General features: G+C 37.5%; 1 protein-coding gene across 3 annotated transcripts in view; it reads right to left on the bottom strand.

Moving 5' to 3' along the window:
- The window catches only part of sema6cb (semaphorin 6Cb), a 152,269-nt gene that overhangs the window by 44,854 nt on the left and 88,532 nt on the right, over nucleotides 1-18,883 (bottom strand). For all 3 annotated transcript variants that reach the window (XM_039679607.2, XM_089117755.1, XM_089117754.1), the window contains 5 exons: nucleotides 11,037-11,233; nucleotides 6,343-6,457; nucleotides 5,880-5,937; nucleotides 3,582-3,638; nucleotides 1,887-1,988 (listed from right to left, as the gene is read on the bottom strand). In XM_039679607.2, coding sequence (XP_039535541.2) covers nucleotides 1,887-1,988; nucleotides 3,582-3,638; nucleotides 5,880-5,937; nucleotides 6,343-6,457; nucleotides 11,037-11,175 — 471 coding nt within the window. In that variant the 5' untranslated portion in view covers nucleotides 11,176-11,233. The remainder of the gene's footprint in view (nucleotides 1-1,886; nucleotides 1,989-3,581; nucleotides 3,639-5,879; nucleotides 5,938-6,342; nucleotides 6,458-11,036; nucleotides 11,234-18,883) is intronic.

Below are 18,883 nucleotides of genomic sequence, written 5' to 3'. Positions count from 1 at the left end.
ATGAGCAAAAGATAACAGCAAAGGTAATCTGCATGTAACAAAATGGGAAAGTGTAATATGACGCTTTTCCACTGCATGTTACAGTACGGCACGGTTCAGTATGGCACACTTTGAGTGCTTTTCAACTGATGGTACGGTATGGCTCGGCTCGGTACGGCTCACTTGTGGCGTTTTTCCACAGCATGGTACGATATAGCTCGCTTTAAATGGTATCACCTCTGTCGAGGTTCCAAGCATACCTTACCAATGTTAAAATGTCACGTGAACACATTGCAGATCACTGATTGGTCAGAGAGAATCATCACTACCAGCATCATTATATTTGCGAGACATCAAAACAGCAGTGAAAAAGCAAACCAAGCTAAAGCGAGCCGAACCGTGCCGCGGCGAACCGCAACAGCAGTGGAAAAGTGCAAATTGAACTTTTCCAAAACTCTCAAAATATTATAACAATCTAACTATAACAATCTCTCCTTAACCTCTTCTTGCACAGTTTTCCAGAAAGTTCTCCACAGCTCGAGCTGTGAGAGTAAAGGAATGCGTGAGGAGACAAGGCAGAGGAACTGAGCGACATGATTTGCAAGACATGACATATTGTCCCTCTCCAGGGCTCTAACAGAACATCCCTCTCCTCGGTGAGATGCAGAAAAACGAGACTGTGAGCACGAGAAAATGGAGACAGACTGAGAGAGAAGTGGAGAGGAAGAGGAAAGAGAGGAATATGGAAGGAAGATGCCTTCGGGGCAAGGTGCATAAATCAAGATCTCCAAAGAGCCTCGAATGGAAAAGTTGAGAGCAGAGCCTCATCCGTGAGTTTTGCTGACTCCCTGCTGGCCTCCTCCAGCATTTAGTCAGATTTACATGCTCTCTGGCAAACAAAAACACACATGCACACACACCGCTCAGGAACAGATCTGCTAATGTTGATGGAAAACCATCAATCGCAGGACAGGCCTGACTTCACATCACTAAACTAGTGATTTGTTGCAGTTTTTTGCAGGCACTGCATAAAGGCAGATATTTTACCTATATCAAAACATTACTACTCAACTTCCCATGTGTTCAAAAGAACAAAAACATTGCCTTTAGAAAACATACTACGTAAACTAGAAATTAAAATGTTGTATTCACAACATGGCTCTTTTATTAAATGTAATACATTTCTGGTTTACATGTCAGGTGGCTTTGAATCATCTGAGCATATTATTCAGGTCACCATACTTGAAGGAAAGTCACATCACATTTTTGACGCCCATCAGTAATTACATTTCTTTTGCAGTTTATGGTTTATTTTCAGTTTATTTTTCAATAATACTAGTCAATTAACTGTGCGAAATAATAGCAGTCAATCATCTAGTCGAATCATCTAGTGCGAATTAGTCACAACATTTGACACACGTCTAGGAATTTATACAGTAAATGTGTTTCTATTGTAGTTTACGCGCAGACCAAATAAAACATTTACCCACCTCAATTATTTATGTGCATTTTAATCATTTTATTTGCCTGATTTTATTTATCAGCATTTTGTCCCCCCAAATTTACCAAAAATAAGTGGATGGAAACCCGTTTAACATGACTAAAATGTGTTAATCATGCTCATTGCAACTGCAATAATTGTTTCATTTAGCCAACAGACAGTGTTAATGGGAGAACGCAGATCTCGCTCACAGAAAGAAAAAAAAAAGGTTGTAAACCGGTGTGTGACATGATATGAATTCATTTCTGAGAAAAAGCAGGATATATTCAAATTAATTTTAATGCTGACAAATTTAAGTAGACATGGATGTAGGCTGTCAATTTGTATTCTTTAAAGGGAAGCCTCAGAATACGCATCTGTAGGTGGAAATAACTGTGTGTGTGTGACAGAAATAGACTCATCATACCTTGTAGTTGCGACAGGTGGGGTTGAACGCATTGGTTCCACATGCAAAGAGAGTTTCATCGTTACGTGGCACCAGCACTTTGATGTAGTTGTAACACTCATCCTGTGAAAGACAAGACACTGGCTTTTACTCACACTATATATAACTCCTGAATTACACATACACACACAGATTGACTCATCCTGAAGCTTACAGCGAGCATCATTACTGACTCCGTTTTTCCTTCACTTCCACACACAAATTACCATAATCCCTATGCTGAGCTCCAGGATCTGACTTGCTCACTGCAACTCAGTCTTCAACCAACAATGATATTAAGAAACCTGTGCGTGTTTACATTTCTTCACTTATATTAGCCAACTGTGGAGAATCACTTAGTCTTAGCTTCAGAGCATTTACTGACCTTTACGGATGCGTACCTATCCCAAAACTGGCAAGTGTCTTCTCGATCTGGTAAACTCTAAACTGATTGGCTGGCTTGACAACTTTTAGGGAAAAGGGCACTTTTTTTAGGGAAGAATTATATAAAAAATCTGGAGGATAATTATTTTCATGTTGTGCACGATAATTGATAAATGGTCTATAGTAAAATTTTATACTATTTTCTCCAAATAAATAAAAAAAAAAAATCGAAGTGAAAAGTGAGTGAACTTTCAAGCATCATAAAATTGTAATGTACAGTATGAAAAATTTATATTTTAAGATTTGCTAAAAATACATTTAGCAGTTTGGAATATAAGTGTTTTTAAAGATTCATTTGAGGTTAGATTAGATTACAAATTAGTTAGATTACAAGATGATCTAGAAGTAAAAATAGAGTAAATTAGAATGTCCTATTAAATATAAATCATCCAATACAGATCCATTTAAAAAAAAAAGTAAAAATATTTAAAAATTTTGTTAAAACAATATATTGTCCATTAATACTGATACAGTATATTATCAGTATCAACATGCAAAGTTTATGTAATAGTTTTTTGTATAGGTCTGTATATTTTGAGATGATTTGTTATCAGATATGTCATCAAAATAATACTTAAAGGAGCTGTATGCAAGATTGTGGCCAAAACTAGTACTGCAATCACTTTCAAATTAGGGTGTAACGAGGTTGATTTGAGGTTGCCAGATATACTGCAGGATCGAGCAGGAATGTAGGCATCTACAAGAAGCTTCCACTGGCAAGTGACGAGTCCTACACATTGAGTTTTTTTCTGTTAATTTTTTATTTCGGGCTTTGTCACAAAGTATTTCGGATTCATATCAAGTTTTTTCTTTTGGTTTTGCAACGTTAGACATTTTTTTTTATCCGATTCTGTCACATTTTTATCTGCGGCTGTGGTAATTAGAGAAAAGCTGGCAACCCGAATGCCGCAACACTACTGACTGAAAAAAATCTATACATATTTTCCCAATATTTACTGCAGAACCATTTAAATACACTGGGCTACTTCAGAGAAATCCACCTCAAATCAGCACAAAACTACAAAATAAAATGTGGATGTTAGTCAGATGTTCTCTTCCTGTCTATGTTCTTCCTGTTCTTTTTCAGAATATGCTGCACTGTGGACCAGATTTGGCATTTAGATGAAGGTCTGTTTGTGCCCGACTAATAAGCATTAAATGCAACAGTTGCTGACTTCTATCACACAATTACATGGAGAAAGAGAAGGAGAAATAAAAGAGTAATGTACTCACGCTGTTTTTCCCCCTGACTGTGCATTTCTCCACATCCTTTGTCTTCCATGTCAGTTTCTGCCCAACAAACAAACAAGCAAACAATCAGGCTCATCGCCATTCATTACAGCTGCAATGGGAAAATCTCATTTACTTCAATAAGCATCATCATACATAATAAACATGAAAAGGAGAAGAGCGAGAGAGACAAGCAGGTCTTGAGCAATCTGAAGGAAAATAGAGATCCCTCAGGTTGTTAACAATTTGAGTGAGTGTGAGTGTGTGTGTGTGTGTGTGCTTGCTCATGTCATTAGGTCAGGCTGTATTTCAGAGATTTACTGGGCCGCCACATGTCTGCCCACCCATCAGGAACAGCAGGCAATCAACACCCACACACACATACCATGACAAGCTAAAAACAACACTCTCACTAACACAACTATTTGCTGCAGTGACATCTTACTCTCAACAGTTAAGATAATAATGTCAGCAAGACCCAAAGGACAGAAAGAATAAAAAAGAAAGAGTTGAGCGATCTATGCATAAGCAGATTACTTCATCAACATTATTACATTTGATAGGACTGCTGCACGTAATAACAACGTATGATGGAAAAACAGGATTTCCGTTGATATTTTAAATAGCAAAATAATAGGTCTAACTAAATAACTCCAATATTCAGAACTCAAAACTGCCTCCTCAGCCAATGTTACACCAAAATGGGTCTTAAAAAAATTTAGTTTTAAAAAAAGAGAAAGAAGATGCTTAACTTTGAGAAATGTACTTTGTAGATTACAAACCTCAGGAGGTCATACTTAATAGTATATGACTGATTTTATTTTCTATTCATTTGTTATTAAGCCTGTGATTCACTATTATGAAATATTTATAAATGGGACATCTAAATACACTCTTAGAAGAAAAGGTTATATAAGCGCTACGCATTTGGAACCCCTAAAAAGTTCTATAGAACCCTTTAGGGTTCTTTGTAACCAGGAAAAAGGTTCTTTATGGAACCTTATGTGTTCATTCATTATCATTTATTTTGTCCTTTCAGGATTAAATATTTCATATTATTGACAACCATCAAAACCCCAAAATGTATTTATGAATGCATGTGAATGATCACAAATTTATGTAGTTAATCAATATCACACGGAGAGAGCCATTTCAGTTTTTCTCCTCCAAAAATCAGCATGATTAAAATGTGATATTAAGTTACTACAACAGTTTAATAAACAATAATTTAATTACAACTACAAAATGTTGCAGAATAATGTAATATATGAATGAATAATAGCCTAAAGAACCTTTGTGCCAAAAGGGTTCTTTCTTGTCATTATAGAACTTTTTTTTAGCATAAAAGGTTCTTTGGAGTTGAGTAAAGAACCCTAGAACCCAATGAACCCTTTTTTCTAAGAGTGTATAGTTTAAAAACAGATTATAATTGTTTATAATTAGTAATTTTACGAACCAAATTATGATATTGCTGTGTAATTTTTAATTGCCTGATACGGTCGAGACGGTCAAGAGCTATAACGTGGGGCAGGCCAAACTAACAACTTAGAAAAAAAGATTTATTTTTGCCATTTTTAAGATAGGATAGTAGAGTAGACAGGAAGTGAAGTGGGAGAGAGAGGGGGGCGGGATGGGGGAAGGCCAAAAACGCAACATGTCAGAATACTCCCAATAAGTTGATTGGCCCCAACCAAAATACCAATTTTGTATTTGTAATATGAAATTGGACAATATATATATATATATATATATATATAATCACAAAGCACAAAAAGTAGAATATTTGTTGAAAGTGCCAATTAGTCTACAGCAGTGTGCTACACATTTCAGTACAGGTTGCTTTGTGAACCACTCATAATATAGGCCTGTAAAGAGGTTTTTCAGTAAATGCTGTAACTCATTTCCCATTCAATGAGCTAAGCCAATCATAATAAAGGTCATTAGCATAAAGATCCCAACAGAATGTAGAGTAGCATAAACAGCCTATTTAATTCCAAGTGTCACACTGAGGGTGGAAAATGGTTGTGCAAAACTAAATTACGTCTGTTTTTTTGTGTAAGAGACCTTGACTAACATTTCAAGTGGACCTCAGGGAAAAATAGACACAAGAGTGTCGAATATGCGTCCTTTAAAGCCACCATAAAGAGAATTGCTCATTTGAAAAATGGGATTTCTAAATGGTCCTTCCCCAAAGACAAATAAAAGTGAATACTCGATTTTACACTCTCACATCAATGATCTAAGAGAAAGAAAAACATTAGAGATGACTGAAACAGAAAGTTGAGGAAAAGGTGAGCTTACCTGTTGGGGAACGATACGCTCCATTGAAGCGCTGAGGTTAATGGCAAAAACGTGATCTCTACAAAGACACACACACAGAGAGAGAGATAAAGAAATGCCAATATTCTCATCAATTGTTTAAGCAACTGAGATTCTTTTTGCCATTTCTTTCAATAAGTAACAATCCAGTGCCAATAACATCTTGAGCTGAATTGAAGAAGGCAGAGGGTGAAAGAGGTGTCAGAGAGCAAGCGAACTTCCATCTGTCTGCAATCTAGGTCTGAATGAGACTGATTGGCCCAATCACACGACCCTTATCATTAGTGTGTGGGTCTTATCGTTGCAGGCGTCTGGAGAAACAGCACTAGTGTGTACAGATGCCGAGGTCTGGAATTCCCGGTTGATGCTGCATCTTTTGAAATGTGTGTGTGCAGCTGTGGTGTTGTGTGGAGTGTGAGGATGTGATCGAACTGACACGACATACCTTGCAGCAATGAAGACCATGTGGTTAATCCGCAGCATCCTCTGAAAATCAAGTCCCAGTCTGGCGGTGTCGTTATCTGACACGTTCCCCTGGAAACTGGGGTACAGGTAGGTGTCTTCAAGATAGGGAAGAGAAAAGACTGAGTTAAAATCAACTAGAAATTGTCATGGTCTACCATCTTGGTGGTAGAGCAGCACATAAAGGATTATTCTTATTTTCACATGAAATGAAGTGTAACTTGTTAACAGTACGCAATATTAAAGGGTTAGTTCACCCAAAAATTAGGACATTAGACAGAAAACTCTCGGACTAAAGCTAAAATATCTTAAACTGTGTTCCGAAGATGAACAGAGGTCTTACGGGCTTGGAACGACATGAGGGTGAGTCATTAATGACATTATTTTCATTTTCGGATGAACTAACCCTTTAACTCCTCTTATAAAGTATTGAAGTAAGTGTTCACAAAAATGTCAGAAGCAACAATATAAATCTTCACATTCCTCCGAATCCTCAAAAAGTTGAGGAAAAACATCCTTGAAAGAATATAAATTTAGATCAGAAACTAAATTCATCAATAAATAATGTGTAATACATAAGATTCATTTATATCCATCAAGAGGTGCATGCATTTTGGGTCAAGATCTTGTATAGACAATCCCAAAGACTTTCAATGAATTAAAGGTCTGCCAATTCATGTCTGAAAATGATTCTTCATGCTTCCTTCCCAACCATTCTTTCCCAATTTGATCCTGATGAATCTTGACGTTGTAATCCTGGAATATGACCATGATGTCTCTTCCTACATGGTTGTTTAAGAAATGAAAAGCTACACACTCCATCAATTAGAGTTAGAAGAACTGTTGTCAAACATTTGTCGAACATGCTAGAAACACAATAATCATTGCAATAATGTCTTAAGCATTTGCCTATTTAAATCCAAACAGTGAGAAAAAAAAATGTTGTCCCTCCCACACCAAAAACTTTAATGTTTATAGTGACTCATATCACAGATCTTATTTTGCTGTGAGCAATTATGAAGTGTAAGTGTCTTTACACACAGAAATATAATATGCTAATTAATCTCATTTACACTTAAAAAGATTGTTTTCTAACACCGTGTCAAAGATGAGTCACAAGTCACTTTGGCATGCTCTACTTTCAGAGGCCGAGTGGGTTACACAACATTTTCAGACCCGCAGAGACGTCCACAATGACCTGCGGGGACCTTTAATTTGCAGGTCTGCTTGGAAACTGTGCCCTGCGCCAAAGTAGCAGACACGGGGTGGCAAACATGACAAGAAAATCTGGACTTTTTAATGATTCTTGTTACTACAGCTACTCAGCGATTATAAAACTTTATTATTAAGAGTTTCTCTTGAGCTTGGCAGACCACAGGTGGCCGTGGCAGAAACCAAAGCTCGCTCTGATGTTCAGGAGCTCCAGTAAACAAACATGCAAGGGTTAAATTGGAGCTGGGTAAACACCATCATCTGATCTCGGCAGGATCGTCCCTCAATAAAGATCACCCAGAGTGTCTGCATCTCAACATAGTGCCAGAGCCAATGAACCAGTGATGTGAGAAAGAAACTGCAACTGAAAATCACTGCATGAGAATGAATATTCTAGAATTCTCAGCTTCACTCTTCAAAAGCAATTTAAGATTATTCAACCTCACTATTTTTTTTTTAAACTTTATAGGATAGGGTGTAAACTTAGACTTTAAAATGATAAGCATCTTATGCTTGCCAATTTTGTAACCGGCGGTTACAAAGAAAAACTGAGCATCTTACACTAATCAGACCAGACTTTTAAGTTGTTCTGAACACAACAAACACCCGCGGAAACATACTTGCTAGGAGATGCATGACAAATGAAAAGAATATGTTCTAAATTCACCTCAAAACATCAAATACGTTTGATACAGTACATCATACACTACACTTTTTTTGGGGAGAAATCTGTCAGCTCTAACTGCCAAAACTCTGCAGACTGGCTCTGACTTTCAACATCTACATTAGCATCAACTCCACCCAACTACAATTTGGAGCAAATATCTAGAGAGTGTGGTGTCATTCACACATCCAGTGAATGAAATTGAAGGTATTTACTAACAAGTCTAATATATATATTCTATCTGCTGGGGACACACTTAATGACCGCAAGGCCGATTATGAATGTAATTTGATACTTATGGCTGATCATGCCCAAACGAGTCAGAGACAGTCGTGTTCAGTCAGTGTTCACAGTCAGTGTTTAAAATCTGCTCCAGTCGTTGAAAACAGTCAGTAAGTGTCTTCAGTTGAGTCTTAGAATTTTTCAGCTAGTCGTTAAGTGTGTCATATCGACATTAGATGTCCATATCGATCAAAAATAAAAACGTAAATACAAATAATTAGTGCTGTCAAACGATTAAAATATGTAATCGCATTAATGTCATGGTTAACTCGCAACATTTTTATCTATTCTAAATGTCTCTTGATATCTTTTTGTCCCATTATTTCTTCTCATTTTAATCCTCTTATCAACATGGAAAAGTGGATCGGCTTGCTTTGTGCAAATGTTTTTTATTGAAAACAACATTGGCATATACAGTGTTTAATTTCACACTAACATTCTCACTTGGAGCAACTAATCTTTCAATGTAACACTGTCCATTAATATAAGGTTGTAGAAATACTGACAAGGTCCTGATATTGACGAGGGGGCGGGGACTTTGCATCAGCTGTGTGGGTGTGTGCTTGGCCATCATCAAGTTGGTATTTCAGACTGAACGACGCGCTGCGATGATGATGGCTCAGTTCACAATGACAAAACACACAGATCACTTTGGTCTTGTCAATGGAACCATTTGGCAACTTGTTAAACTTTCCATTCAGAATCTTATTGGCATATCTTATTGAATCTTATTGACAACTAGTCCAGTGTGGTTCTAATCATTTAGTATGGATTTAAAAAACTGTGATTGTAATCAACAAAGGATGCTGCCCAATAATAATAATAATAATAAAAAAAAAATTAAAAAATCTTTTGTTAAGATGCAACTTCTTTGCAACCACCAAGACTGCAGAGCTATGGGGCTAAAAGGCAAACTATCAAAAGTATCATATGCACCAACTGGAATAACAACTAGTTTTACAATTTTCTTCTGAGCAATGACAATTACATTCAACAATTAAATTTACTCCAAAAAATTAAGATGACAATTGCTATTAAATGTGTCATGTGTAAAGAAGCAAACCGAGCGACTAGTTAATGCAGCAAGGTCACTCGTTGACAGCTCCTCAGAGCTGATGTGCTAGAAAATCACACAAATTGAGGTACCTGTCTTGACTCATTTGCATATTTTGATATGGTCTCTCTGCACCGTAGTTGCTCCCATCAGCCCTCTGCTCTGCTCCACAAGAAACCCATATATTACAGTCAAAGCACGTTGTTTTAAACAATCATCTTAACAAGAATAAACAAAAAACTGGTTGTTAGAGTTGGTTGCATATTGTGGTTTTCACTCCCCTAATTTAATTTTATGCGAACAGAACAGGATTTTTGACAACCGTATTTCGCTACAGTGTGAACGTAGTCGAACTCATCTAATGGGTTTAAAGGTTACAATGTGTAAAGGCTCTAGCACAAAGCAAAGTCTCAGGATGTAAAACCACACACACAGGTGAAAATGGTTGATAAATGGGTCTCATTACTTGTGTGATGTTCATTTTGGAGAGCTCTATTAGCCCAGCTATCTGTACACCAATGGCCCGAAGGCTCAGTATATGTTTTTGAATCCAGCTCTCTCAAATGTGGTCCACTCATTTCAGGAGAACAAAAGACCCTGCCTGCAGAGCTCTACTATCTGCTCAAATATGTCAAAATTTAATTCAGAATTTATTCAGAATCCATCCATCCTCGAAACTTTCAATCAAGATTTTTTGCAAGCCAACATTCTAAGTTTATATCAACAAATGTTGTTTTTCTCGTTAAAAATTATATAAATTTAATATTCAATTCAAGTCTGCATAGAGCAAAACCCTGCCACTAAGCCATGCTTCCAACTTATTCAATGTAAAAAAAAAATAATACTTCTTGGTTTCCTTAGGAGTTATAAAGATTATTGTGCTGGATGGTACAGACTGTATACAAATGGATCATGCGCAAATAAACACTTCTATCACACCTCATTTGCAATTGAGTCGGCCTCTCCACACCCTAATGTTTGCTACACAGTCAAGACTGAGGAGTTTTTATTTGCCAATTAGTAACAACTTCACAGCAGCTCCGAGTGAAGCCAGTCTCTCACACCCAATAGGTTTGGAATCTGGGGAGTAGCATGGGGTGGAAAACTGGGATGGGGTAGATTAGGGCTGGGAACAGGAGGTGGAGAGAGGATGGACTTGGCAGCCAATCGCAGCTGATATATTTATTTGGCGTGTGAAATGCTTTGCGTCTGCCAAGATCTGATTGCTTGGCAGGCGGTTTACTTTTAAACTCTGGGTACGCTTTAATGCGTCTATTGCTATATATATCATGCAAGATAAAGCATTTATAATTCCAAATGTCATGATTGAATGAAAAAAAACATTGATTTGTACACTCTTTGTATGCCTGAAGTTAAAAAAAGATCACTGAAATCACATTAAAATCAGATCACTTTTATCCCAGGAACTGCAGTGCTAACTGGTGTTTCGTAGCATCATACTTACGTTCACTACCAACAGTGCTGATGGGCTCCAGGTCCTGAGGAAAGGGCGTCGCACCATGGCACAGATGCTTTAGGCAGGTGAGGGTGAGCATGAGGGTCAAGGCCAAGAGGGGCCGCGACCCCAAATTCACCAACCTCATTTCAGCTACTGCATAGAAGTCAGCCACACAGCATGACCCAGAGTAGATCGAACACCACCTGAAAAGACAAGAAAGAGGACGATGACGGGAATTGCCGTTTTAAAAATGGTCACTGCAAAGATCGCTTTGTATGTTTCTACATGACTGGACAACATGTACGACTGAATGATTGTGAAAGTCATTGGCATGTCATATGACTTCTATAGAAGACAAAATTAGACACTTTCATAATTGCGCTTTTACTGTATACATTTACAACGAATGGGAACCAAGGCTTTCAAGCATCAGAGAGTGGCATTAAATGGTTCATACAACTTCAGAAGACTAATGCAGCACATGATGAGTCATATGCACTGTACACTTTTAGGATACTGTCGTGGCTATTTTGCAGATTTTTTTTAAGCTTGAAAGCATCGCCATTCAGACTAACTGCCTGGAAAATATACTGTATATAGCAACTAGCGTAATTTTCTATTCTGATCAGATGGGTTTTCAACAGGTTGAGTAAATAATGACTGATTTTTCACTTTTAACTATCTCTTTAATGCAATTTAATATTCACACATCATCCACTCACACTGAGCATGATAGTGACAGCATAGGTCTTATTAACATGCCCAATGTACTAATGGAGAAACAGAGTTTGAGAAAGAAAGAGAGATGGATTGAGTGTGCAAAAGCACAATAGGTTATATTATAAGGGCACCAGCCTGGGGGACACCTGGCTCATTGACTCGAACTGTACAGTCTTTCACAGGTGACTTAACTCAATTAACCGCAAAGGCTGCTGGGATGCCGTCTCAGTCTGTCAGCTTTTACACAAGGCCAGCAGGGATGGATCAAAAACATATTTTCAGGACAATGGAAAAAGTGAAAATCTACTGCCAAAGAGTTCTATTGAAAATAGGCTGAATTATTAATGACGGCTTTGAGTGTTTGTATTAGATTCATTATGGATTGAGATACTGACATTAATGAGTTTGGCATCATGATACAATGGCCAAATAGAGAATGGACTGTCCAACAGTACAGTGGTTCTCAACTGGTTTTGCTTTAGGATGCAGATTTTACATTGGAAATCAAGTGTGACCCATTACAAACATAAAAAATAAAAAATGTACTTAAAAGCAAATACTGAAATGTATTCATTGATAAAACCACAAACTTAAAAAGTCTAAAAATAAGCACAAATATTAACATGACTGTCTAAAAAAAAGGTAATTCACAATTCTAATTTTTAAATCTGTCTTATATTTTGATTGTGTTTTTCTTTAAAAATTATTATATTTTTATGAACTTTTAAAGGCCTTAAACCTATTTCTGACAAAGTTGCTTACTCCAAAGTGACATTATGCGCCAATATGCACAGCCTCAGACTTCAACATTAAAAGATAAAACATTTTCTCCTTCTTTTAAAAGCAGATAAGTCTGTTAATTTTTCCATCATAATTATGCATAATTAAATGATTAGTTGCATTTTATTTGTTTTTCCCTCTTGACTGCGATGAGAAAAGAACTGTGAATCATTTCTGGTTTGCAACCCATCAGTTTAGAAACACTGCATTGTGTCCTTTAAATTTTATTTTGGATTAGCAACTCAAACAAACATCTCACTTTAGCACTTATATGAAGCTTGATCAGTATTAATCACCTCATGTGCCCACACAGATACACCCTGGCAGGGCTATATAATGGGACATTATGTCTGATGGATTAGCTATACTTAGAGAAGTAAGTACAGGGACAGGGCGGTAAGCTCCTAATGGAGCATACACACACACACACACACACACTCCTCTAGAACTAATACGGCACAAAATGTGAGACATCATCTTCCCCAGACTGATGCTGAAAGGATCATGGGGTCTTTTTCATATGGACACAAACAAACAAGACATCATGATAAGACAAGCACAAACTATACCATCCGGATGTCTTATGACTGCAAAACCAAAGCAAAAAGCTGTGTTGCTTTTCAACGAATTGATGATGGGGAGATCATGTGAAAACTGACAAATACAAGAGCAGAGGGAAAAGAAAACGAAGAGTGAAAGAGTATATCTTTTTGCTTAACAAATTATGTCCAAATCCATCCCAATCCCCTACTACTGCTGAAATGAAAGTCGATTGCTTAGAAAAGTACCAGCCACCTCGCCTAAACAAGCCATATGATTTGACGCATCATCCATGTCGTAGCATGGTGTGAGACAATTACACAACCAAGTTTAATAGTGTTGTGATGAAATGCAATGTCTAAGTATAACAAATTGAATATATATATATATATATATATTAAAACACCTCAAAGGAATAGGTCAAATTAAATCAAAGTCTCATCCTGATATTTTTTTCTTTTCTTTTTTTAAGATGTCCCTTTCACTCAAGGCAAAGCACTCTTTAGAGAACCAAAGTTTGAGACCTCAGTGGCGTTGAGCAGATAAGACAAGACAGCTCATTTCTCCAAGTTGCTCTCTCTGCTGCCATTAATATATGCTCCAAATGGCATCTCAATCAGCACTCAAGGCTGATGTGAGCACTGATAGGGCTGGAAACCAGTGAACGTGTCCCTCAATTAATTAAATGACCTAAATGGATTTGGACTTAATTACTTCCCCTCAGCTCACTCTCTCTGTCTCTGTAAAGCTCTGCAAATCACAGCCAGGCTAAAACAAATGCAGGCTTCAACAACGCTTTACAAGACTTGGCACAATGATTCTCAAAGTCGCTCGAGATGTTTTCAGCCGAGTTTCAAGGCAGAATCACGAGAATCATTCAGAGAGGAGCAATCACCCCGTTATGTAAAACGGCTGCTATTTGGTTGACCGTATCCTAAATGCTAATCAATAACATCGACATTTATGGTATGCCAGCCTGGCATTTGCTAAAGGATCTTCAGCCACAGAAAGCAGTAGTTGGGTAGATAATCTCTCAAAGATATATTAATTCTCTTTGCAAATATAACGCACCCTAAACATAATCCTCAACCAAAGACACTCCTCTATAGATTCTAGTTCAATATCAGAACAGATACTTCATGGTTTACAAAGTCAAGTTCCTCATTGTTCCTTTGGCAAGTTCCTTTGGCCTTATCTGTGTGTTTGGTAACATGCATGTTAAAGATCAAGGGAAACTGCAGCGCATGATTAAGATGGCCAGCAGGATCATTGGAATTGACCAGGTGTCGGTAGCTCAACTGTATAATGAACTTATCTTAAAAAAAACTGATCAGATCCTCAAGGATCCTGCTCACCCTCTTCATTATAAATTTATGAGAAGTAATAGGTCAACTGGTAGAATTATACAACAGAGAATTAGAACAGAGAGGTACAATAAATCATTTGTACCTACATCAATCAGATTGTATAATGATCAAGTACATCGCAAGTTGTTATAGTTTTAGCTTTAAATGTTGGATTGTGATTGTCAAATCCACAGTATTGTTATTACCTTTTGTGTTTCTCTTTTAATGTTTTGTTTTTAGAAGGTTTGTTTGTGATAACAGCGCGTAATGACTACATGAATTTCCCCTTGTGGGATAATAAAGTTTACCTTGACCTTGACCTTGACCATTGTAAAAATACATAATTATTTTGTAAAAAAAAAAAAATACGACCATACAAACCCATACAGAGTACACAAAGTAGTGTACCCCCCCGCTTTTCTAGGCAGATGGCAAACAGAAATGTGTGTGCGTGTTTGCAAACTGTTCGCATCTCTCTTGCTCTTCTAATCAGTGTGCATTCATGTGATGTTCGAAGAGACGCAAGGCACTGATGAGCAGACAGCTGTCGATATCTGACTAAACCCCTGCTTATCCTCTGCTTCCTCCACGGGGTCAGCGCTGGCTCTCTGTTGGCTCGATGTGGGAAGGGAGCCGGGCCCCATTGCGGGTCCTTGGTAAATGAGGCAGAGCTATTGCGGTGGCGGGGAGGAAAAAAGGCCACACTGAAGTTTGAGGAGGAGAAATCTCTTGAGCCCAGGATTGATTATCCGACATTCATTTGGATTTACCAACAGCTCCTTGGCTTGCCATGGGATCCGCGCATCCCTCCCTCTCTTGCAGCACTTTAAAAAAACACTTGGCTAGCGTTGAAACCCTGATGGCAAGAGAAAGACGGGTTTTTATGGCGTGCGACCGTATCGCTTATAAAAGATCTATATTCATTTACAGGTTGACTCGGATTAACAAGCCTGGCTTTTATCACTGCTGGCTTACGAAAAAAAAAAAAAAAAAACGATTAAAATCTCACATGGATGAATTTAAATTCCATCAGTGGTTTAATACCTGCTTAAGGAAACATCATGTCAGCCAAGAAGGGAGAGAGAAACATGATTTTTAATTCAAATAAGAGTTAGGCACTTTTTAATGTGATTCACCCTCTTTTGTCCCAAGTGTCACATGAAAAGGACACACTTCGCTCGCTCCCTCTCACTCCTCCTCCCATTCTTTTCCACTCTGGGACCCTTTCACACCCTCAGACGCAGAAATTGAATGAGTCTCCTCTCTGTATACATGGTCCAACATAATAAAGTCTGGTGTCCCTGGGCTCCTCTGTCATTTCAAACACGATTAAGCACATTAGTGCTCTGGCTCTCCACGGCCCATTACCCAGCAACCCCGCTGTCAGGGACCCACAAGTAGCTGTGAACAGGGGCAGAGGCCAGAGTCTCCCTCACTTATAGAGTTCATATGATCCAACTGAGTTGAAGATTCTACAACTTCATTCTGAGTTGATGAGATTCAAAAACCCTGTGTGATTTCAATGAACCGTTTGGAACCCCTGGATAGCCTTTTCAACCAATACAAGAACGGTATAAACCTGTTGTTCAGAGTGTTTCCACTAAAAAAAACAAAAAAAACAAAAAAAACCCCGGGGTTGCGGGTTGGAAAGCTGTATTTGAGATTCATTTAGTAAGAATGCACAATACAGTATCTGTATATTGGTAATAGTACAGTATCAGTGACTTTTTTTTAATTTACCAACAAATATCAGATTTTTAACTGTGCAGCTCCTTTCCTTTTTAAATAACTGTTAAATGTAGTTGTTTACAAATCTCAAAATAAAAATGTATTTTAATACAGTACATGTTGTGATGTTTAAATGTATTCATTTTTAGTATTTAATTTGAAGTTATTTAAAAAAGAAAAGATAATAGGTGCGTAAGAAAAACGACCAAAAAAAGATCGGCCGACAATCAGCAAACGAGAAACTCCCGCACACTATCAGAAATTACATTTAAAAACTCTTTATTAGCAAAATTTCGTTCTCACAACATCAGTACACAATGATTGTGTGAGGCAGAATGACAACAAAAGGATTATTTTCTTATCGGTATCTGCCAAATTCACATAACTATAAAGTAATATTTATTTTTATGTTATACCAAATATTTATTTTATTCAGCAATTTTGTATTAAATATTTATTTCAATTTAATATTCTCAGTTTAATCAATTAACTAAAATGAATATATTTTTAAATAATGTATGCATCCTCCGTTAAAAACAGTATAATATAAATAAACCCTTTAAATTTGGATGTTTGAATTCATTTGAATGTTAAAATAGCCTAAGAAGAGTCTAAAAATAAGAATAAGTCTCGTAAAAAAAAGATTATGATTTGCTTTCTGCAGCGCATATGTTTGTGGGTTAAGTTACATTGCCCTTTGGTTGTCATGTCAGTGGAAATGTAGCATCCAGGCACCTGGCACCGCATCATTTCACTGGAAAAGGGGTGTGGATGGGCTCTTGAAGGCCCTGTCAGTAGATAAACACAGCTGATTAGTCTACATTATTGCACTTGCACTTTAAATTACACCCTCCAACCCAGCAATGATGAGAAACCTTCACTGAATGCCTGTTTGTCACACAGAGATTGAGGCTAATTGCTGCTGAATAGCACATACAGCACATCCTGGGCAGGAGAATAGGAGCAGAATCCACCCTTGATTGAAACCGAAAGTCCATCCTAACAAGTTCCTCACAAGAACTTGAACGAATATAGTCAAATTTACATTTACTGACACATTTATTCAACGTGCATTGTATTTGAGGTATAACCGCTTCACACACTCCCTGATGTGAATCGCATCCATGACCATGGCCTCGAGTTACAACAAGAATGAAAAAAGCACATGAGTTTTTGTAAAATGATGAGCTAAAAAAGGCTGAAAGAGAAAACGAAACACATATAAAAAGACACAAACCTGGACTCTGGTTCGTCTTTAGTTTGTGTCAGGAACTGATAAACAGCTCTCGAGAAAAACAAATTAACAAAACGGCTCATGGGCTCTTGGTTCGAGGAGGGAAAAACAAGCAGGAAACCATATCACGTGTGTGTGTCTGACTTTCGACCACAAAGACGACATTGTTGGTTTGAGACCGCAGCCGTTGGCCTGTTTATGCCAAAACAACCAATCATTATCACTGACCTGTCCCATGATATCATCACATGATCCAAGGGTCACCTAGCAGGCAGACATGCACATAAACAGATTACAAACCTCTACCCAGTTTTGTTTTTGAATCGAAATCAATTAGGTCAGTATTCAGGTAGGAATAGCTCGAGCAGGCTTTAAAAAGCCAGATATTCCTGGCACACATTCTGCCTGTGTTTTAAACACTGATCCAAATGGCTTCCTCCATGCTATCAGTCATTTCACTCGCCATCTCACAGGAGACACACACACACGGACGCACACACAGGAGCCCCTAATTAGATTTCCAGTGAATGACCACCCTGCTGTTGCTGGGCTAAATTAGAATTGGACTTAAGGAGTGTTGGGCAATTAATGAGGGTCTGCCCCTACAGAACAGATGACGGAGGAAGAAAGAGAGAAAGGCGCATCTCACAGTACAGAGGCCATTTTCATCTATCATAAAATAGACACACTAGCCATCATCCCAAGTCACATATTTAAATTGTAATCTACTCAGAACAAAATCCGTGTATGATGAGATAAGAGGGGGAACTTTGACAACCGTAGTAACCCAGAAATATATTAATATGCAGACAATACCAGAGTGGCGGCGGGCAAAGTCTTCTCAAGAGCACAGAGAGATAGATAGAGAGAATGACAAACAGCTGACAGACAGGAAACACTTTGACCCTCAATTGGGATTATACGAAAAATGGAATGGAAGAATTCTCACTAGTCTTTTCTCTCTCCGAGTGCCTGTCAAGGTTACGGTACTCAAGTGAAACTATATAAATATTACGGAGACAAAAGCTGAAAAATCTGTGAAAAAAAAAAGTTGTCAATAAAACTGATCTGAAATGATAAAAAAAAAAAAAATGCAACAAAAGTAAATAATGTGATATGATTTAATTATTATCCTAAGCCTGCAATATATATATATATATATTATTTTCTTAATAAAAATAAACTTTAGTTTAAATAAAAAAAGAAACCCTTACATATTTCAGATGTTCTCTGCTATGAACTTTGTACTAATTGTTCTCTGGTGCGGGCCATCTGACATAAGATCCGAGTGGATCTAGGACATATTGCTGAATCGTAAATGTCCCAGGGATGCCAGATGCTAGAAGTAGCAGTAATGGCACATTTTATAGCTCATTTCATTGACAGCAAGTACTGCAGTATGCTGTGTTGTTGAAAACATGACAAAAAAAGAAAAAAATCTTAAACTTAAGTGTTATTTAGTACAAATGTAGCAGTATGAAAACAATACTGGATATACATAAAAA

The sequence above is a fragment of the Pimephales promelas genome, chromosome 12 (assembly GCF_988280905.1).
Source record: "Pimephales promelas chromosome 12, fPimPro1.hap1.1, whole genome shotgun sequence".
Classification (NCBI taxonomy): domain Eukaryota; kingdom Metazoa; phylum Chordata; class Actinopteri; order Cypriniformes; family Leuciscidae; genus Pimephales; species Pimephales promelas.
Note: the sequence above shows the minus strand (reverse complement) of the source record. Positions and strands in the feature narration are given on the sequence as shown.